The sequence below is a fragment of the Oreochromis aureus genome, linkage group 1 (assembly GCF_013358895.1).
Source record: "Oreochromis aureus strain Israel breed Guangdong linkage group 1, ZZ_aureus, whole genome shotgun sequence".
In the NCBI taxonomy this organism is placed as follows: Eukaryota; Metazoa; Chordata; class Actinopteri; order Cichliformes; family Cichlidae; genus Oreochromis; species Oreochromis aureus.
The window spans coordinates 33,583,079-33,603,439 of NC_052942.1; the positions used below are offsets into that span (position 1 = coordinate 33,583,079).

A 20,361-nucleotide genomic window follows, 5' to 3' on the forward strand; every position below is an offset into this window, starting at 1 on the left:
TGTGTGTGTTTGTGTGTGAAAGTTATGTCCCCATGCAACAATGTGAACTTGTGTACCGGTGTGTGCATGTGTGAGCATGTTGCTCTTGTGCAGGCCCTGACAGATGAATTAGAGTGTGACACCAGTGGATGAAGTGACCTCCCTGTGTCCTCCCAGGCTCCTGGCCTAAGGGCTCCTCTGTCCTGGCTCTTCCTCCCCGGACACAGCAAGGAGGGGAAAAATCCATACCTTACACAACCCCCATGCACTATGAAGCTAACAAACACACTTATCCGCACCATGTATTACCTGTAAAATATCCTTCTATCACAAGTCTTGACAGCTCAGGTGCAACAGAGCATCTGTATCACCTGAGCTGTTTTCAAAAAATAAACAGCAAGTCAAATCAGATCATGCAAATGTTTTTCTAATGATGTGCAAGAAGTTAATCATTTTGGGGTTTGTTTAGAATAAGGTAGCATTAGAAATTAAAGACTGTTCTTCAGTAATATCTAGTCTTACCCACTGGTGCTCAGTAGTCATGGGTCAGACCTCAAATATCTTCAAACTTAATTAATTTTGATCTCATGTAAAAAAAAAAAAATGTCTTTGCATATTGAAATTTTGACAAATTCTGTCTGTAGACAAGTAAGTGACATATTAAGGGAAAACCTGAACACTTGACCCCTACAGTGAGGGGTTCCGGGACTGTTATATAGTGGGGCACATTTTGCCCTAACGATAATGTAACGTTTTTTATTTACCTTTTTATAGGAAGTGCCTTGAGACAACTAAATAAAATGAAATTGAAAAATAAAAAAAAAATAGCCTGAAAGATTTATAAAACAATGGAAGAAGAAAAAAATTGAACGAAGCAAAATTACCTCAGTTTACCTTAAGCTATACAGCGATCCTCTGTCCTCTTATGTTCCCTATTTACCATAGGCTGAATCAAACATCGCTTTCTCTTGCCATCTCCTTGCAGTAGCTACAATGTATCTGAAGTCAGAAGCACCTATACAGCTGTTCCAATCTTACCATGCAGTATGTTGTAGGAAGTGTGGATAGTGCTCTGTTAATCCAGGAAGTGGTCTTAATTCAATTCAATTCAGTTTTATTTATACAGCGCCAAATCACAACACAGTCGCCTCAGTGCGCTTTATATTGTCAGGTAGACCCTACAATAATACATACAGAGAAACCCCAACAATCATATGACCCCCTATGAGCAAGCACTTTGGCGACAGTGGGAAGGAAAAATTCCCTTTTAACAGGAAGAAACCTCCGGCAGAACCAGGGTCAAGGAGGGGCGGCCATCTGCCGTGACCAGTTGGGGTGAGAGGAGGAAGACAGGATAAAAGACATCCTGTGGAAGAGAGCCAGAGATGAATAACAAATATGATTCAATGCAGAGAGGTCTATTAGCACATAGTGAGTGAGAAAAGTGACTGAAAAAGAGATACTCAACGCATCTTGGGAATCCCCCAGCAGCCTTACACCTATTGCAGCAAACTTTACATGGTTCATGGTAAGAGCATTAACAACCTATCTATAGGGTACAAGGAGTTACTTAGATTCTGGGACAATATCACCACCATCATCAAAACTTAAATAACTGTTTGAGTAGTGATGTTCCATCCCTTTAGTAGAAGTTCAGGAGATTTGTGCAATCATTGCCAAGGTGTGTTAAAGCTGTTCTGGCAGCACTTCTCCCAAAAGCTTTCTAAGACCCTTTGTGTTATTGTTGCTTTGTTTTTTTTTTCCTTAATTTGTCGCCGGTCTCCATGAACATCTGCCAAAAAACTCAGAACTGCCTTTGAGCTACTTCCCGCTGCAGTATTTTTTCCAGGCCTTTGCCTTGATGATGCACACACATTGACAGACTTACAAAACAATAGCAACTATAATATATTGGTGGAGATCATCAAAGAATAAGCTGATAGGTTTGTTGGGTTTGGCAAGTAGAGTACACTTTATCTTAACTATTAACTATTCATCAGATGACAGATGAGGTTCACTTTGCTAGGACAGGGTTGGACCATTTTTTGCATTCAGAACCACCTTAATTCTCTGTGGCAAAGATTTAGAAAGGTGCTGTAAACATTGCTCAGATTTTTACCGTATACCTACACAGTTGCTCCTGATTTGTCATTGCATATGATGCAAATGTCCTGTTCCACTATATCCCAAAGGGGCTCTGTTGGATTGGTGGATCTGATGATTGTGGAAGCCATTTGAGTACAGTGAACTTAACCTTTTTATCTCTGTGACATAGCACATTATCTTATCTCAGCAATGGTCAGCAGTACTCAGGTAGGCTGTCCCATTCAAATGATGCTCAGCTGGTACCAAGGAGCTCCAACTGTGCTAATAAAATACCCTTCCACGCTATCTTTGCTGTTGCCAAAGTCTTCCATACATGTCCAGTTCAAGGCTGTTTGAGTGACATATGTGTTTTTTTATAAGGCATCTGAATATTGTGCTTCAATAACGTCATGACCGTTGAGGTCTCATGTTACTAACTGTGGCATGATACAGACATGTTATCAAGGGTTAGTGCAGCAAAACTCTGTTCATGATTGTAAACAGTCAAATCAAAAATTCTGTTTGACAGTATGGGAGAGGAGGGAACTAACTGGTATGTTAGCCAGTCTTTGTGGTAAAGTACACCTAATAAATACGCGCTGATTTATAAATTTTCTTTTTTAATTAAGACTGTGTTTTTATAAACTGCAGCTTTGGAATTAGCTTGTTACTGTGCATTATGTAATGATATGCTAATTAGCCATGTGATTATCCTGCTTATGCTAGTTAGTCATGTGGAGCTGTTACTCCCTCTTTAAAGCTTGCCTTCCTTTTTAAAGCCGTAATAATTAATCCTTAAGGTAAAGGTGGAAATCCAATAACGGAGTTTTATTTTGATTATGATCTATCTCCTCTATAAACAAGCAAACAAAAATGATACATAAGCCTAAAAGGTGGTGAACTATGAAACCGGAGAATAGTTAGACACCTAATTCTCTGTTCTTTAAAATTGTTCCAGATTGAAGGTTACTTTCGTCCAGTTAAACATTGTAGCACATGACATTTAGAACAGAACTACTTGCGCTAGCCTTAAAAAAACTCAAAACTAATGGGGTGCTAGTAGCACTGACACATGGCCAGTATTCTGATCTCAGCTTTCTGCATGTAAAGACATTTGTCTCTCAGTAAAAGAAGATCACCACTGACCAGAAAAAGAAAGAGAATCTTTTGCAAATGAAAATGCCCTGCAGTGTAACATTAGCAGAAGCTAGGTTAATTTAATTAATTTTGAATGGAGCCAATGTCCCACAGTAAAGATTCTCATTGCAGCACACCTCACTGTCTTAATTGCATTATTACGCTCCAGTCCTGCCATGCAGGATATTAGAAAATCCTCTAGTTGATGAACAGGGCCACCAAACCCCATGACCTATCTGTTTTTTTTGTTTTGTGTTTTTTTTTAGAAGGAATAAAAAGACATTGCCTCAGCAGGAAACTAAACTGTAAAGTTGGTTGTTTAAAAAAGAAAAAGTGCAGCTTTAGGATCCTCTTTGTCAGGTCCCAGTTCTACATGGTTGAACACTCTGATCATTTTTTTTTACTTTGGAAAGCTCTCTTTATTAACAGGATTACTGAAGAACTTTTGCAAATGTAGCCAAGTTCTGTTAGAAGGGCTTACCTCGGGGCTGTTTGGATTGCCTGAGCTTCGTTGAGGAAAGTCTGACTTCACCTCAGAGCCATGTCTGTGGCTTTTTGGCTCTTGTTGCCATGGCGTTTCAGTTCAAGGAGAAGTTTGGAAAGAAAATTGAACGATATACTACACAAACAGTGCTTGATAATATTGTAGTACTTTCTCTATTATTTAATCATGTATTCGTTTTACTTTTCCTGCTTTTTTTTCCCTTTACAGCTTTATAGGTATCACATCTGTTTTATGGTACACTTGCTTTGATACTCTGCAGCCAATATAACAGACTGATTTAAGGGAAAGCAGGAAAAATCCATCCTAAAACACTTACATACTGTTAGGGAGTGGCTGATGATTTAACTTGATTTTTGGTTCGATTTTTCTGACTTCTTCTAATAACTATTTCACTTTAAATGTTATGTTTTTGGCTCAGTTCACTAAAATGTAAAGGAGCTTCTTCATACATAGTATTTCATATTCAGCCTTCATTTGAGAGATATAGATCACTGAATATGTTAAAACTCTCAATAATCCATAATGTTATGTTCTCATATTGCATAAGTGAGCCGTTTATTGACTTAAAGTTTCATAAAAGAAAGATTTACGGTGAAGCTTGATGCCGGCGGTTGGTTGGTGGATATTATTATTTTTTGCCTTTAATTTGTAAAGGAAATAAGATTGATCAGATTTATAAATACTATCAGTGGTAACTTAAAGAAGTATGACAAGTTTCGCTCTAAATATTTGGGAGAATATGTTAACTTTGCTGTTTCCACATAGAACCCAGAGCTTAATCAAAGAAAAATAACCCTCTGATTGTTCTCATAATTCATTTTTGGCAACAAAATGAAATTTCAACATTACAAAACAACTCCAGAATACATTCCCAGACTGTTTGTATACTATACTACACTGCATTTTTTAAGCACAGTACACTCAATTACACAAAACCAACAAAGCTTGTCAGCATTTAGTACGCAGTCCTCTTTTCCCTTCTCTACTCTGTTCACTCCTGTAAGTGGGAAAACCAGGGCAGCTGACACAGGAGATGTAAAGCATGCCAGTGGCACCACTGCCCTTTGTAAACAGTCCATCTGTACCTACCCCTCCTATCCTCCACCCACCTCCCTGCCTGCCTCTTTGCTGCTCGAGCGCCCGCTAATTTGACCTCTTGAATAAGAAACGCACTGAAATAATCCTTTCCACCCCCTCCTCCTCCCTTCACAACAAGCCTTACCCTCTGCTATGCCAGCCATTTAAAATATGACTCAAGTCTTGAGGGATGCTCTGGCCGACTGGAGGGCAAACACATTAGTCTTAGTTGAGATACCGACCACTACGTGAACTGCCTGATATATTTAAAGCCAATTAGCAGTAAGGCTACGAAGAGCAGGTCTCCGTCCATCAGAGAGAGTACATAAGGAGAGGAAGGGAGGTAATGTTAAGAAGGGAATAGGGATGGCCTGGCGCATGTTCTAACTGATTTGTTGTTTGAAGAAATTAGATGAAAGTAAGATAGCTTTTCACTTCACTGAGATGCAGGCTGTATTGTAAAAATAAAATTTGACAGGTTCTCTACATATGTAGACCTACACAATTAACCTTTTGCAATGTTTCAGTGAATAAAATGAAGACATTATAAAGCTACTAAAATCAGGTTAGACAGTAACTGAGTGCTTTGTTTGCACAAAAATGTTAGGGTCGATCAGCTTATGTTCATTTTAATAGGAAAAAAAATCAAATGCATAGATTATTTCCAGATTAACAAACAACACGCAATTACTGTGTAGTGCCATAATCTGCCTCTGTTGCCTGCAGTGGTCAGCTGTACATGTACATTTGGCTGTGTGGTGAAGGATTCCCAGGGACAAATACATTCACCCAGATCTTAGCAGCTGATTAAAATAGAAGTGCTGTGTTGTTATGCCAGGGACACACACACTCACACACACACAAGCAACGGATAGCCACACTGGCTCTCAGTGACACATAGACAGCCACTGCCACTGATAGTCACCAACATCCTTTCCCCCTTGTGTGTGTGCGTGTGTGTGCGTGCTGGCTCGAGCAGAATTTTTAATAACCTCTTTTGATTAGAATCCCCCTCCAGCGGCTTATTTAGGGCTGGATTTGGAGCGGGTTTAAAGGCCACTGCCCCCCGGGGGGCGCTCCATTGCTGTTCTCTGAATTCAGATACGATGTCCTTGACACCTCTGTATCCTGTTCCCATTTTGCACTATTTTTGCTGCCGCAGCAACAGATGAGTAGCGGAGAGGTTGTGGGCTCCTTAAACCAGCTGTTAACCTGTGTCCCCCCCCCTCCTTTGCTCCACAGAGTCGCTCCAGGCAAGAAGACCCAGAGCAAGCTCGACTGAAACAGAAAGCTAAGGAGGTAAGCTGCAGCGGAGATCATTACCCTTGACATTTCCCCGACTCCAACGTATTAATTTTTCATGCCTCACTACATATGTAATGCCATTTAAAGTCGGACTTAAAAAAGTTTGAAGAATTATTCGCACCGATTGATGCCCAAGTGTGGAAAATGATTTTCTGCGCACCCAAGACACCCTCCACTTCTTCCTCTCCTCTTCTTTTTTCTTTTCCTCATCTGTGTCGTCTCACAGCAGTGTAAATTTTGACTAATTGCTTTTCATTGGGCCCGGTGTCTTTCGGTAGATGGTGTCCTTTATTTACTGTTAATTTCTCAACTCACTTTTGGCATATCTGTATCTCATCTTAAAAGTACATTTGTATTAATTTTATGTAAATTTTGTTGCCACATAAAAGTGCGATTATCTCAGCCTACACAGTGCAACAGAATTTATAGTGAGAGAGCAAAATGGATTAACTTTTTATATCTGTTTGTAAATTAGTCCAGTTGCAGCGATGCATAGTTCAGCAAAAGCATAAAAGTATATGATGAATGAGGTTTTAAGATGTACCAGTTCATGGTCTGCAATAACTTTTCTTAGTAAAAAGTAGTAAAAAGAGTTATTTCCTTTTCCAACAGGCAAAGACATAACACTTAGCTCTGCAAACTGGGAAGTGTTTAAACTGGTATAGTGCATTTCTTTTCTGTACAACGGGGGCTCTTCATCTCAAGTGCAGGCCTTGTATAAAATGAATTCCCAGTGGAGCTCAGAAAGTAGACCACACCGTGTTTTAGTGGATGGTTAATGTTGTTTACGCAAAGGAAAAGGAAATAGCACTTTCACAGCGGAAGTTTGCCTTTTTAATTTTTTGTTTTTTTGTTTTGTCTTGTTTTTTTGTTTACACCCGAATAACTTCACTGGGTGCTTTCAGTCCTTGGCTTGCTAACAAAGATCAAGAGCCCTGTGTGGAGCTTCCATTGAAAAGTCTGAGTAGGCAGGAGGATAAAACGAGCAGCATTCACCTGTTGTTGTTGTTGTTGATGTAGAATGTAAGGAGCACACAGGGTTTTGTCTAACTTGCTTACTCTTTTGAAGCAAGCCTTTTGTTTATTTAGGTAAAGTTTACTGAGCACGCATGCACTTTTCTGACTTACACTGTCATTTATACTCACACAGTTCTACACTTTTGGCCACTTATATTAAAAATGAATTGCATCTATCTCGTTCAACGGAAACTCTTGTATTGTTGTTTGGCCAGAATATTTAATTTTAGGATGTACTTAGCCAGAGTGTGATATTGAACTTGTGACCTTAAAGTGACGAGTGCACTTACCTCAGGCTACTTGCGGCACTCTATCTTTTCTCTTCTTCTCTTCCGGACATTTCTTTCTAGCAACAGTGAGCCCTGCTGCAGTTTAGAACATTCACACTAGATCTCAGCCTTCCCATAAGCCCCACATATGCAAATGAAGCAGCGTAATAGGCAGCGCGATAGGTTTGCCCCAGGGGCCATGTGATCAAAGTGGATCTCCTCCCTGTTAAGTGGCAGTCCGCTCGTCATCTGGATACGGCCAGATTAGTGCCTCGTGAGGAGATGCCGCGTGCATGTATGCACATTTTCATTTTCATCTGGAATTTTAAGAAGGTGGTTTGGAAATTGTTACTTTATGTAATGCTTTCTCCCGCTAGATAGAGACGAGGAAAACTCACCAACCCCTCCAACTGCCCCCACCCCCACCTCCAACACACACACACACACACATTCAGCTCCCCTCTTCCACCCTCCCTCACCTCTTTCTTTTTTGCTTAATGGCCGTCGTTTCTCAGCCCCCGTGCCTCTCCAGTTTTCATCACCTGACTGGCTCAAGGGGACAGAGCTGGCTGTTTGTGTCACTGCAGAGTCTGTCGGCAGCTCACACATCTGCGCAAATTTCATCAGGATAATGAGCCCGAGCTACTCTTCCAGGCGACGGGCAGAGGAGCCAGCCTCTCTTTAAGCCCTTCTCCCTGATCACACACACACACGTAGTCTAATACACATGCACACGCGCACACACAACCACCACCACCAAACAGTCATCATTTTGGGGAGATGGAATTACAGAGTGTTATATACTCGAACCAAGTGTTGGCATGTAAATTGAGCTGGCGCATGATTTGTTTTTAAAAAGGCCAGGTACATTGTGCTGTGAAACTACTTTTGCAGACCTGAATCAGTGCTGGAGCCTGACAGCCAGGTGTTAACCATGACTCACAAATAAATTGTACGAATCGAAATGCTCAGGCTGAATGTCTAGTTAACTTATAATCACACATTTGCCTCATAGAGTTTGATACATATATAAAACAACTGCATCATCTTACCCTTATTTAAACCATTAAAGAATTGTAATAGGTGGGACACTGGTGTTGTGGCCCACTTGGGGCCTTTCTGGATTTTGCATGTTCTCCTTGTGTCCCACCCAGCTAATAGGTTGGTTAAGCAGGAGAAAATAGATGGATGTATATTTAATATGCATTCATTATCAGTGTTATGACCAAGTTTTACAAAAAGCAGAGACAACATTTTTGACTCCTGTTGAAGCCAAAGAAATTAATTGTTTTTAACTACACAGCATTGTCTCTGCTGATTGTCCATATTTAGCTTCCCAGCATGCACCTGTCTTTTTTGCCCCACATAGTATCTTTGCCTGAGGACCCCACTTACCTTCAACCCGACGAGTGAGCATCACTGCCTGATTAGTGCCATTAGTGCCATGATTAGACCAGAGCTTTGACTTGTACCAAAGATATTTTAGAATTGAATTTAATAAGCAGATTGCTGCGACATTTATTAAATGTTCTCTAATTGATGAACCATTTCTGTTTTGAACAATCCACGAGCTTTCTGCTGGCCAAAACACGAACTTTGTTCAGACTGTCTCATAATTTAGGCACTTTGTTCTTAAGTTTACAGAGACTAGATCTGTGTTTCTAAGGGGATAAAACCTTCTCTTTTTAATTATGCAACAATCTTTTCCTCTAGCCCTAACCTTAGGACAGACTTAACTTCACTAAAAAAAAAAAAAAAGAATGCCAGAATACAAAAAAAATACAGTGTTCTATTGGGTATGGGTTGTAATGAACATCTTATGCTCTAGGTGTTTCCAGCTGAGCTGCAGGATTTTAGTTTTGTATATTTATGTAGCTAATCCTCTGATTGTGCTTATGTATATACACCAACAACCTGAAGCTCAACCTTGTCACCAGCAGTGTAGTCTGGTCAGATAGTTGTTGGCAGAGGTTTTGTGTGCGATAGGCTTAGCACTTCTGTTTCCTCTATTCACTACCATTTGGCCGAAAGGTCAGATGGGCTATTTCAGAAATGCCCCCAGTGAAAATCAATCGGCAAATCGTGGAGCTCAGTTCCTGTTTGTTTTTGTTGTTGGTGGGTCTGTGTGTTCTGTCTGTTCCGTCACTGAGGCAGGGGGCCAAGCAATGCCTGATCATTGAAAGTGAGAGAATAAGCGAGAGAGAAGAGAGAGAGAAAGGAGGAGACAGAGAGACAGAGACAAAGAGATGGAGAGAAAAGAATACTGGGGGTGAGGGTGGGGGCAGTGGCGAGATAGAGAGGGAGTTAAGGCCAGTGGAGATACATCACAATGTCAGAAACACAGACACACTGCAGCCACAGATTCATCATCACAACCGCGTCTGCAGGCACAACTGGATGCAGGAAACGAGTGAAGTGGAGAAGAGGTGTGGAGAGAGGACAGGACAAGAGAGACGAGGGAAGAGAGAAAAGACAAATTGGCTACTACAGCTGGCCAAAATCTGGCCAAAAGCTCCTGTTTGAGTTTGTTCGACCCCGAAAGCAAATAAAGCCACGAACAGTAATATTTCCACTATATGGCACAGTTGATATAAGTTGATTAAAAACTGTCACTAAAGCATTATGCAGTACCTACTCAGCTTCCACTACGATTCAAATTGGACAAATGATAATCATAATAATACGAGCTGACTTGGGATGAAATTGATTTTACAGCTGTGCAGCTACAGGTAATTTTTACCTGAACTGCTGCATTGGGGAGAAAGTTAATAACTCAAGTGCCACCTGATCATACTTGGCAATTGGTTCTTAAGTAGGCTTGTAATGGTGTGTAGTGTGACTCTTTGGTGTATGTCGTACATAGGTTTCCAATAGAGTCAAAAAGGTTTTTTTGTTTTAAATGGACAGATCCACATGTGTTGTAGTACATGTTGTTAAAAAATGTTGTTTTTAACTTGTGTTCCTTGAAGGAGAGAACAGTGTAGGCACATATTTTATGGGATACAGCATTCATCAAGTCAGATGACCAGTGTCATCTGTATGTGAGCCCCCCCCTGTACACATGTACATAACTTCTAAGGGTCATTACTCATTGCAGTTGTCTGTCTTCACCAAGCCCAGTTCCACAGCAGGGCCATTATTTGCTGTACCTTGTGCCTCTCTTTAAGTTAGGTAATCTAGTACAATACATATTTTATTGGATATGGATTCAAGACTACAGCTGAGCCACAAGCACACTAGTGCATCATAGACCTGATACAGGTAGGATGAATTGCCTAATGAGCTGTCACATACACATGGTGGAACTAAAGACAGGTTTGCAGTGATAACCAACAGGGTGCAGCAAGATGCAAGTTTATATCCCTTTAAACAGAATCTATGATGTTACATTAGCCTTGATCGAAATTGCCCTATGTGAAAGTGAGGTAAAGGAAGACCTTTGTGACTATAAGCCTTTGAGAAAGTCTTTACTATGCTATTATATTTAGGTATGCTTATGTTTTGGTAATTGATATTTATTCGAGTCATTATTAACATTTTTTTAAATAAAGAAAAAATAAGTTATATGAAGAAATAAATGTTGACAATCAAGAATTCAAACAGCACATCAAGAAAGTGCTGTTTAGATAGAGATCTACTTCTGGGGATAAAAATCCTGTTAGGATGCCTGGGTCGTTGACCCGGGGCTTTTGAGTTTATTATATTATTTATCATTTCTAGTCTTTGGGTTTCTTAGAGTTCCGTCTTATGGTTTATGTCTCTGTGTTCTATAGTTGCTCTGTCTCCCCTGTCGGCTGTATCCCCTTGTTAAGTTCGCGTCTCTGTGTTATGTTTCCTGTTTTACTTTGAAAGTCCGTGTTTCATATTTGTGTATCTGGTTTTGCTTTCCTTGTCTCGTTAGTCCTGATTTGCCCCAGCTGTGTTTCCCTCCTGTTGCCCATTCCCTGATTGCTCCCTCTATGTATTTAAGCCCTGTGTTTCAGTTTGTCATTGTCGCGATCTACCCTTAACTTGCTGTGTGTTTTGTCTACGTAAGTGTATTTTGTATTCTTAGTTTTGTTACACTTTTGGGTTCAGCATTAAAGCTGTTTTGAGTTCACGTCTGTCTCCGTAGTCTGCACTTTGGGTCCTCTTCCTGTCTGCACACAGCCTACACTTAACAGAAGATCGCGACCATACTATGGACCCAGCAGACTCCGTTTGGTATCGGCGACCCGCAGTTTCTGCCTTCCTCAAGGAGAGCGTGAGGCAGGAGGCTAAGCGTGCCCAGGAGCTCCAGTCACCCTTCTATGGGTCTCGTTTGGCTTTCGGAGGGCCCCGCAGCCTCCAAACTGCCATGGCCACGGCCGAGCCGGCGCCTATGCCTCGGGCGATCAGATTGAGCACGTGCTCATTCTCTCCAGTCGCTACACCTCCGCCTCCACCCCTGGATTACCAGTCCGACAAGAAGGTTAAGCGGCGGAGGAAGAGGGATTACGTGACGCCGGACGTTAGACTCACTCCGCTGCAATCCTTCGCTCTGTTTTTGGGTCTGCCACGTTCTGAGCTTCACAAACTCTCTGCTTCCTCGTCGCAGCCCGGTCTTTTGGAGGATTCGCAGCCCAGTTTGCCACCTCCCACTTCCCGGAGAAAGCGGCGTTCACGCAGTCGCCACTCTGTCTCTGCTGAGCCACTCCCGTGGTGAGTTATAATGACTGTTTTCATTCTGCTCCCTCTAAGCTGGAAAAAAAGACAATCATATGAACACTGCTAAAACTGAGACTGTTAAGACTATTACACATGGTGGTGGTAGGAAGCTAAAAAACATTTTAGAGGATTCTGTGTTTTCTGACCCTGCTCCTTCGCCCAGTTGTGTTCCTGCTCCCAGGGCAGCTCGGGCCCAGCATTCCCCTGCACCTGTTTCAGTGCTTCAGGTGAGGGAGGCTGAGGTCCAGCTGGTCCCTGCTCCGGTGCCTGTCGCGGCACCCGTACCTTCTCCTCGGGTGGGAGAGGCGGTATCCGGCAGGTACCTGCACCTGTTTCTGACCTCGCTGGAGGCTCAGGTGAGCCCGTCCAGCGGTTTTCTTCAGGTTCTGGAGGCTCAGGGGAACTAGCTCAGCTTACTGCTAATCCACCACCTAACCCACCATTACTACCATCGTTACAACAGTCAATAAAACTTAAACTTCTATCCATAGCTCGAACGTTAGCTCACCTCTCAGCTCAGTCGCCTGCTCAGTTACCGTCTGCCTCCGCTGGAGGGTCCGGGGCCCGTCCAGCCGCCTGCCTCCGCTGGAGGGTCCGAGGGGCCCGCCCAGCCTTCGTCTGCCTCCGCTGGAGGGTCCGAGGGGCCCGTCCAGCCTTCGTCTGCCTCGCCTGGAGGGTCTGAGGGGCCCGTCCAGCCTTCTGTTCCCGCTGGGGGTTCTGGAGAACCGCACCAGCCGTTGTTCGTCTCCGCTGGAGGGTCCGAGGGGCCCGTCCAGCCTTCTGTTCCCGCTGGGGGTTCTGGAGAACCGCACCAGCCTTCTGCCTCCGCTGGGGGGTCCGAGGGGCCCGTCCAGCCACAGCACCCTGCCTCCGCTGGAGGGTCCGAGGGGCCCGTCCAGCCTTCATCGCCACCACTTGCGGCTCCCACGCCTTCGCCTGCAGTGCCACCACCTGCGGCTCCCACGCCGTCGCCTGCAACTTCGTCCTCGCCTGGTCCAGCCGGCTACGGCCGTCCCTCGCCTGGTCGGCCGGCTACGGCCGTCCTCGCCTGGTCCGGCCGGCTACAACCGCCTGGTCCAGCTCTGGCTTCTGCTTCGCCGTCGCCTGGTCCAGCTCTGGCTTCTGCTTCGCCGTCGCCTGGTCCAGCTCTGGCTTCTGCTTCGCCGTCGCCTGGTCCAGCTCTGGCTTCTGCTTCGCCGTCGCCTGGTCCAGCTACGGCTTCAGCTCCGCCGTCGTCTGGTCCAGCTTCATCGTCGCCTGCAGCGTCACCCTCGCCCGGTCCGGCCTCCGAGTCTTCGCCTTCGCCCGGTCCGGCCTCCGAGTCTTCGCCTTCGCCCGGTCCGGCCTCCGAGTCTTCGCCTTCGCCCGGTCCGGCCTCCGAGTCTTCGCCTTCGCCCGGTCTGGCCTCGGCTACAGCTTCGCTTGGTCCTGCCTCGGCCACGCCGACGTCCGGACCACATCCTGCGCCTCTACAGCGCCGGCCTCCTTCCAGGCCTCTGATTACACGTCCTGGTCCTGCTCGTCCTGTCCGGCCTGCTCGTCCTGCTCGTCCTGTCCGGCCTGCTCGTCCTGCACGTCCTGTCCGGCCTGCTCGTCCTTTCTGGCCACTTTCCAAGCCGGTGATTGGACGTCATTGCCGTCGTGGACGGCCCCCTTCCAGGCCGATGATTGGACGTCATTGCCGTCGTGGACGGCCCCCTTCCAGGCCGATGATTGGACGTCATTGCCGTCGTGGACGGCCCCCTTCCAGGCCGATGATTGGACGTCATTGCCGTCGTGGACGGCCCCCTTCCAGGCCGATGATTGGGCATCCTCGCCATCGTGGCCGGCCTCCTGACCTGCTCCGTCGCCGCCGGTGCCTCCCGCCCGGCCGGCCTCCTGACCTGCTCCGTCGCCGCCGGTGCCTCCCGCCCGGCCGGCCTCCTGAACTTTTTTTCTGGACTCTTGGGCCGTCGTCCTCCGGGCCGGCCCCCTGAACTTTGTGTGAACTGTTTTTCCTGGCCGCCTGCACCTTTTGTGAACCTTTTCTTGGTTGTTTGGAGTAGTTTTCTGGGTTTTGGTGTTTGCTGTTTTCTAGCTCCTTGTGTTTAGTTTGTTTCGGTCCCTCCGTCCTAGACCCCCGCCGCCCGCCCTGGTTGGGTTGTTTTTTGTTTTGGTGTTTTGGTTTGGGCTGTCTGGGAGCCAGCCCTTTAGGGGGGGGTACTGTTAGGATGCCTGGGTCGTTGACCCGGGGCTTTTGAGTTTATTATATTATTTATCATTTCTAGTCTTTGGGTTTCTTAGAGTTCCGTCTTATGGTTTATGTCTCTGTGTTCTATAGTTGCTCTGTCTCCCCTGTCGGCTGTATCCCCTTGTTAAGTTCGCGTCTCTGTGTTATGTTTCCTGTTTTACTTTGAAAGTCCGTGTTTCATATTTGTGTATCTGGTTTTGCTTTCCTTGTCTCGTTAGTCCTGATTTGCCCCAGCTGTGTTTCCCTCCTGTTGCCCATTCCCTGATTGCTCCCTCTATGTATTTAAGCCCTGTGTTTCAGTTTGTCATTGTCGCGATCTACCCTTAACTTGCTGTGTGTTTTGTCTACGTAAGTGTATTTTGTATTCTTAGTTTTGTTACACTTTTGGGTTCAGCATTAAAGCTGTTTTGAGTTCACGTCTGTCTCCGTAGTCTGCACTTTGGGTCCTCTTCCTGTCTGCACACAGCCTACACTTAACAAATCCATGATCTCCAACAGCAAATAACGTGATCTTGGCAATCCAAGGGGAAATTCGAATCCAAGAATAAAACATGGAGGTTGCCCACCTCCTTTGTGGAAGTGAGAAGCAGTTCAGTTTTATATTAAAAAATATCCATAAAAATCTTATCTTGAACAAAAACAATTATAGGGAGTTAAAAACATATGTTTGTAATGACGAGTTTGTGTGCAAAACACAAAACCGATGTTTCTGTTTTTAAAATGAGCTAAAAAAAAAAAGCTGAAAAAAGCTGAAAAAAGCTTTATTTCCAATTTAACCAGCCAGCACACCCACTTAAGAAGAGCAGAACCACCTGGCCTTATTCTTTCAGACCCAACATCATAGGCTGAAATACCCACTTGCCAAATAGACTTTAATTGACAGAATGTCTTCAAAAAGCTATTAAAAAAGTCTGAATAATTCTGTCCTTTACACCACTGCTTGAATGAGTGCCCTTTATAAAATAAGTGTTATTTAGAAAGAAGAATTATGGCTACATAAGGAGCAAGTAGTTGATTGTTCACAACACACTTGAAAGCTATTAAAGAGGCTCCCTCCCGGTAAGCGTGAAGTCATCCACACTCCCCAATATAGAGTAAGAGATGAGAGCCAGGGCTTTGCTACCAGGTTTCATCCTCTGATAAACTGGCTATCTCCTACTGTGGCTGGTTAGCACTCTCAAAGGGCTCCGAGTCAAATAACCCCTCAATATACTCCATGTGGTCAGCCCACTTACCAGCAAGGACTTCATCTCAAAGCTCCTCAGTGTTGGACTCAAGACTTTTCTCAACATCTCGAGAAATATGACATGCATTTTCCAGAATTAAATACTGAAGCTGAGGACAAGTCTGATGCTCAGCTGGCTGATGCTCAGCTGGCTCTCCTATTGTGAACAATCCCCAGACTGGACATACCTTGTCCTGAATCTTGGTGTGCAAAGATAAGCAGCATTGGAAGACTGCTTCGGCTTTGTGATCTTACTCAAAAATGATTCAATTCAATTCAATTTTATTTATATAGCGCCAAATCACAACAGCAGTCACCTCAAGGCGCTTTATATTGTACAGTAGATACAGAGAAAAACCCAACAATCATATATGACCTCCTATGAGCAAGCACTTTGGGACAGTGGGAAGAAACCTCCGGCAGAACCAGGCTCAGGGAGGGGCGGGGCCATCTGCTGCGACCGGTTGGGGTGAGAGAAGGAAAACAGGATAAAAGACATGCTGTGGAAGAGAGACAGAGATTAATAACAGATATGATTCAATGCAGGGAGGTCTATTAACACATAGTGAGTGAGAAAGGTGACTGGAAAGGAAAAACTCAATGCATCATGGGAATCCCCGGCAGCCTACATCTATTGCAGCATAACTAAGGGAGGAGTCAGGGTCACCTGGTCCAGCCCTAACTATATGCTTTACCAAAGAGGAAAGTTTTAAGCCTAATCTTAAAAGTAGAGATGATGATGGTGAACTTCAAAAAAACTTAAAAAAAATTGTGCTCCGTGGGCAGCCAGACTGACTACTTGTAGCTTGCTCGTCCAGCCCTGTGGAGGAATAATAGAATAGCATAAAAACAAATTTAACTATGTTTTCCAGGAAGTGCTTCACATTTGTCATCACAAGTGATGTCCTTAAGGGTCTGAATAGAGGATGTTTTCAGATCGGTTTCAAGGGGCTGTGATATCCCATAGAGAGTGAATGTGGATTTACACTTAGTCGAACAAGTGTTTCTTGTTCCTAAAACAAAAACCCCCAAAAAACACTTAGATATTGACTTGCCGTCACATGGTTGTATTCTTCTCTAAATTGAAAAGAGATCTACATACATCTTGAAAATGATTTCCCAGCATTTTATGCCTTTATTAGGCAGTTGATGTTGTTAATAATACAAAAACAAATAAGTGGGAAGACAATGACATTAGTCAAAGGTGTTTGGCTGGGAAGTTGAGGGAGCTCATGGTCAACACCTTTAACACTTAAGCCACTGAGGGCTTAATTTTAGTTTTTTTTGCTAAGATGCTTGGACAACTGCAGACGTGAAGCTTGTGTGCTGTTGGAACAAACGAAAACCGCAGGAGGATTGAGAGATGCACAAAGGGAAAGGAAATTAACACCACAGAAAGCCCTAAAACTACAGAAGAAACTACTAAAAGTGAACATTCAGCACATTTTCAGCACTTGATTCAAATTCTTTTAGTTTCCACAGTAGAACTCTGTGGTGAGATTTAGTAACAGGGTGTTTCTTAAAAGCAGCGGGGGGCTTAGTCAAGCTTCCCTGGATAAATAAAGGTTAAAAAATGGTTAACACAGTCTGTCTCCCACTGCCAGCCCAATCACTGGCAGACCTTTAGATGATGTGGGAGGGAGCGTAAGGGAGTACATGGTCTTCTCCTCTCCTCTTCTCTCCTCTCATTCTTTTTCCATTCTTCCACATTACCATGCCCTTGCAGCAACACTCCACTTCTAGCTTAGAGTGATTCCAGAAGACTTGTGTGAAACCGAGAGCTCTCCAATGGGAATCTCAAAGGTTTTTGTTAGAATAATTTTCCTCAAATATTTTTTCTTCTTCAGGCATTGAGAGATTTTTTTTGCCCATTTGACGCAGCAGCATTGCTTGAAATGTCTTGAACCTCTACCAAATTAATTCTGCTCTTGCTCAACTTTGAACCTTGCATGGCTCCAATTAAAAGCCTGCAGGTATATATCCTTCCTGAGGTGCAAACATATATGTTAGAATCTGAATTCAGTTAGACCACTATTCACGTGAGATATGCAGAGCCTTTTTCAAAGGAATATATTTTACCCATATATTGCCTATATCCTCAAGAACTGTTTGCATTAATTTTTTGTGTTATTTAGATCGTACCCGATTGTTCAGCCAGTCCTTAATGCACGTATACATGTGTATGACTGGCCTTGCCTTCGCCACAAGTGACCAGGTCGTGGAGAAACTGGAATCCACCCACACTATGAGCCCCATCAGCTGCAGCCTCACACTTCTCTGTCAGAAGACGATGTAACAGCCCCTTGCTTTTTATTAGGCCAGTTATATCTCCGAGTTCATAGGCTCTCATCCTCTGGCCCTCCTCAAACTGCTCTGCTCAAAGGAGCGCTGTCCCCCATTAGGTAGGCCCCAGGGCAAAAGCCTGCTACCCTCCTCCACATTTGCTCCCTCTCCATGCTGACTTTCAAAGAGAATTCCTGCTGTTATGCGTGTCCCAATTCATAGTTATTATATTCTTGTCTTCTAGCCTTACAGATACACAATACATTAATTTCACTTGAGCAGCAGCTATCGTGGTCAACTTGCACAATCATGGTTACAGGAACATGCATGTGTGCTTCTTGAGTATATTTTATATATTAGGTTCTTTTTAAAAATTCTTTTTTCTAAAAAAAAAAAAAATTTAACAAAAGTGCTTTTAATCTAATATGTTTTCAACTTGATTTCAATTATGTTTCTGAAAGATCACAAAACAGGTTAAGATGGATAATTTAATTATCACATAAGAAAGGTCTGTTTTGTAGGTCCTCCAGATATGCAGGCTACTTAATAGTACACTGTAACCTTATTTTTTATTTGTTGCTTTGTTGTCTGTAGTTCCAACTTCAGTTTTTTTTTTCTTCACCTCAAGACATATTACATGAAAAAAAAAAAAATAGAAACAGGCTTTAAAAGTACCTTTGGTGTTCCTGTGTGTTTTCGAATATTACAAAGTGCTGTAATGAGAAGGAAAACAACAAAAAAAGGAGATTTTTTTTGCCTCAGAGGGAGATAGCGACTCGTCTAGTTGCTGTACAAGCCTGTAGGTTCACTTTTCTCTTTGTGCGCCGGAGCACTCCTTGGGACTCAAGCGACAAGGGAATTGGGCATGCTGAGCTATGCTGAGCTATGCTGGTGGCGAGGTGCCAGCCTCCTTTGCCTGGGATATAAGTGAGAGGGAAGCAGGAGGCAGGACATGTTTCAATTAGGCAACAAACACCGCACACAGAGGATAGAAGAGGGGAAAAAATAGCTTGCCCACATCAGCTACCTTCTCCCTCCTGACCTTTCCCAAAAATACACTTCCCTGAACTGCTGTGCCCCACCTTTCTCTTTTTTTTCATTTAAAATCTAAAGAGTCATTTTTGTGGAAATCTTATGGGAAGGACAGTAGCGGGGGTCTTTGAGAGGTGATGCTAAGTGTGCCAGCTCGGCCTGCATGTTTCCATTAGATTGTCATGTTGGCTAATTAGAGAGCGGCAGCATGATTCACCTTGTTAATTAGGAGGACTTGCACACCATGTGCCTAGGGGCGGTGTGGGGAAGAAGAGCCCAGCCTCAGAGCCTCCTAGTCGCCTGCTGCCTATGAAGATTCCCCTTCTCATCTACCTTCCTTTCACTCCTTTTTTTTGATTTGGAAATGAATAAATCATTGAGATCGTCCTCTCTCGGAGTGTGAATATCTGAGTTCTCATCTTTTCCTGGATGCAAATTAGGCGTGATCAATAGAAGGTGACGAGCGGCGAATCTAAATGTTAAAAAAAGAGAGCAAGACAGGGAGAGAGAAGATTGCTAGACGAAGCACAGCAGCATAGAACGAGACAAAGCGAGAGAACATTTAAAGTAGGAAATTTTCCCTTAGATAAGCAGTATTTTTAATGATCACTCCTCTTCCCCTGTCGCTCCGGTGTAACACTGTCAGAATCTGCTTAACACTGATTTCTGGCTCCTTCATTAAACACCGTTCCTTGGCAAAATGTGTCGTGCAAATGTTATTATTTATAGAAGTATTACTTACTCCAAAGTAAAGGCACCAAGTCTGTAAGACACATTCAATTTATTCATGTATTTCATGCAGTGTCCCTTTATACATTTTAATTCCTGCAAATAAGTTGCATATGAAGAAGAACCACAGGGCTGTGATAGTGACACTCACATAATGACCTTAGCTCCAGGGACAACTGAGGGCTCTAAATAATTGGTCCTTCGCCCTGGAAGGACTTCAGACATACTCAACTTCAGAGGAAATGGAACACACTGTACTAAGACTATTAGATCTTGCACATTTTGCTCCATAGGTAAAATACCACAATCACAATTTATGTGCAAAGAATTTATGATGAAACTGAATTTCAAAACAGTTTATGTCCCTTTGTTATTACATTTTTAACTTGGGGTGATTTATTATCTATTATCTATCTGTCTATATTATCTATTGTCTTTCTATTCAGAAAGACTAGTATCTGAACTGTAGTGCAAATCCAAAGTTTTAAGTGCCGTTTATAATGTGTCAGAACATATTAGTAATGCACACTGAATATCGTATAGTTTAACTTTAAGTGTTATAAATATTATAAATCTCTAAATATAAATTCAATATAATAATAATAATAATACAAAATATTTTATGGCGTTCTACCATTTGCATTTCAGTTTGTCTAATGAAGCCAAACATGTCTCTATCCACACTTGCCTACATTAGCAGGTCGTGGCTCAACTCGTCTCTTTGTAGTGTATGAGTGCAGATGGAGAAGGGAAACCTGATTGGTTACTGCAAATGGCCCCTCTGCCTGCAGCAAACTAACTG

The 20,361-nt window shown here is 43.4% G+C and overlaps 1 protein-coding gene across 3 annotated transcripts in view; it reads left to right on the forward strand.

The window, feature by feature from the left end:
• The window catches only part of LOC116325639 (transcription initiation factor TFIID subunit 4-like), a 95,312-nt gene that overhangs the window by 43,724 nt on the left and 31,227 nt on the right, over positions 1–20,361 (forward strand). For 2 of the 3 annotated variants that reach the window (XM_031746596.2, XM_039612862.1), the window contains exon 12: positions 6,026–6,082. In XM_031746596.2, the coding sequence (XP_031602456.2) occupies positions 6,026–6,082 (57 nt within the window). Of the gene's footprint in view, positions 1–93; positions 1,157–6,025; positions 6,083–20,361 lie in introns of those variants that run through there. The other variant, XM_039612865.1, reaches the window with a different exon arrangement.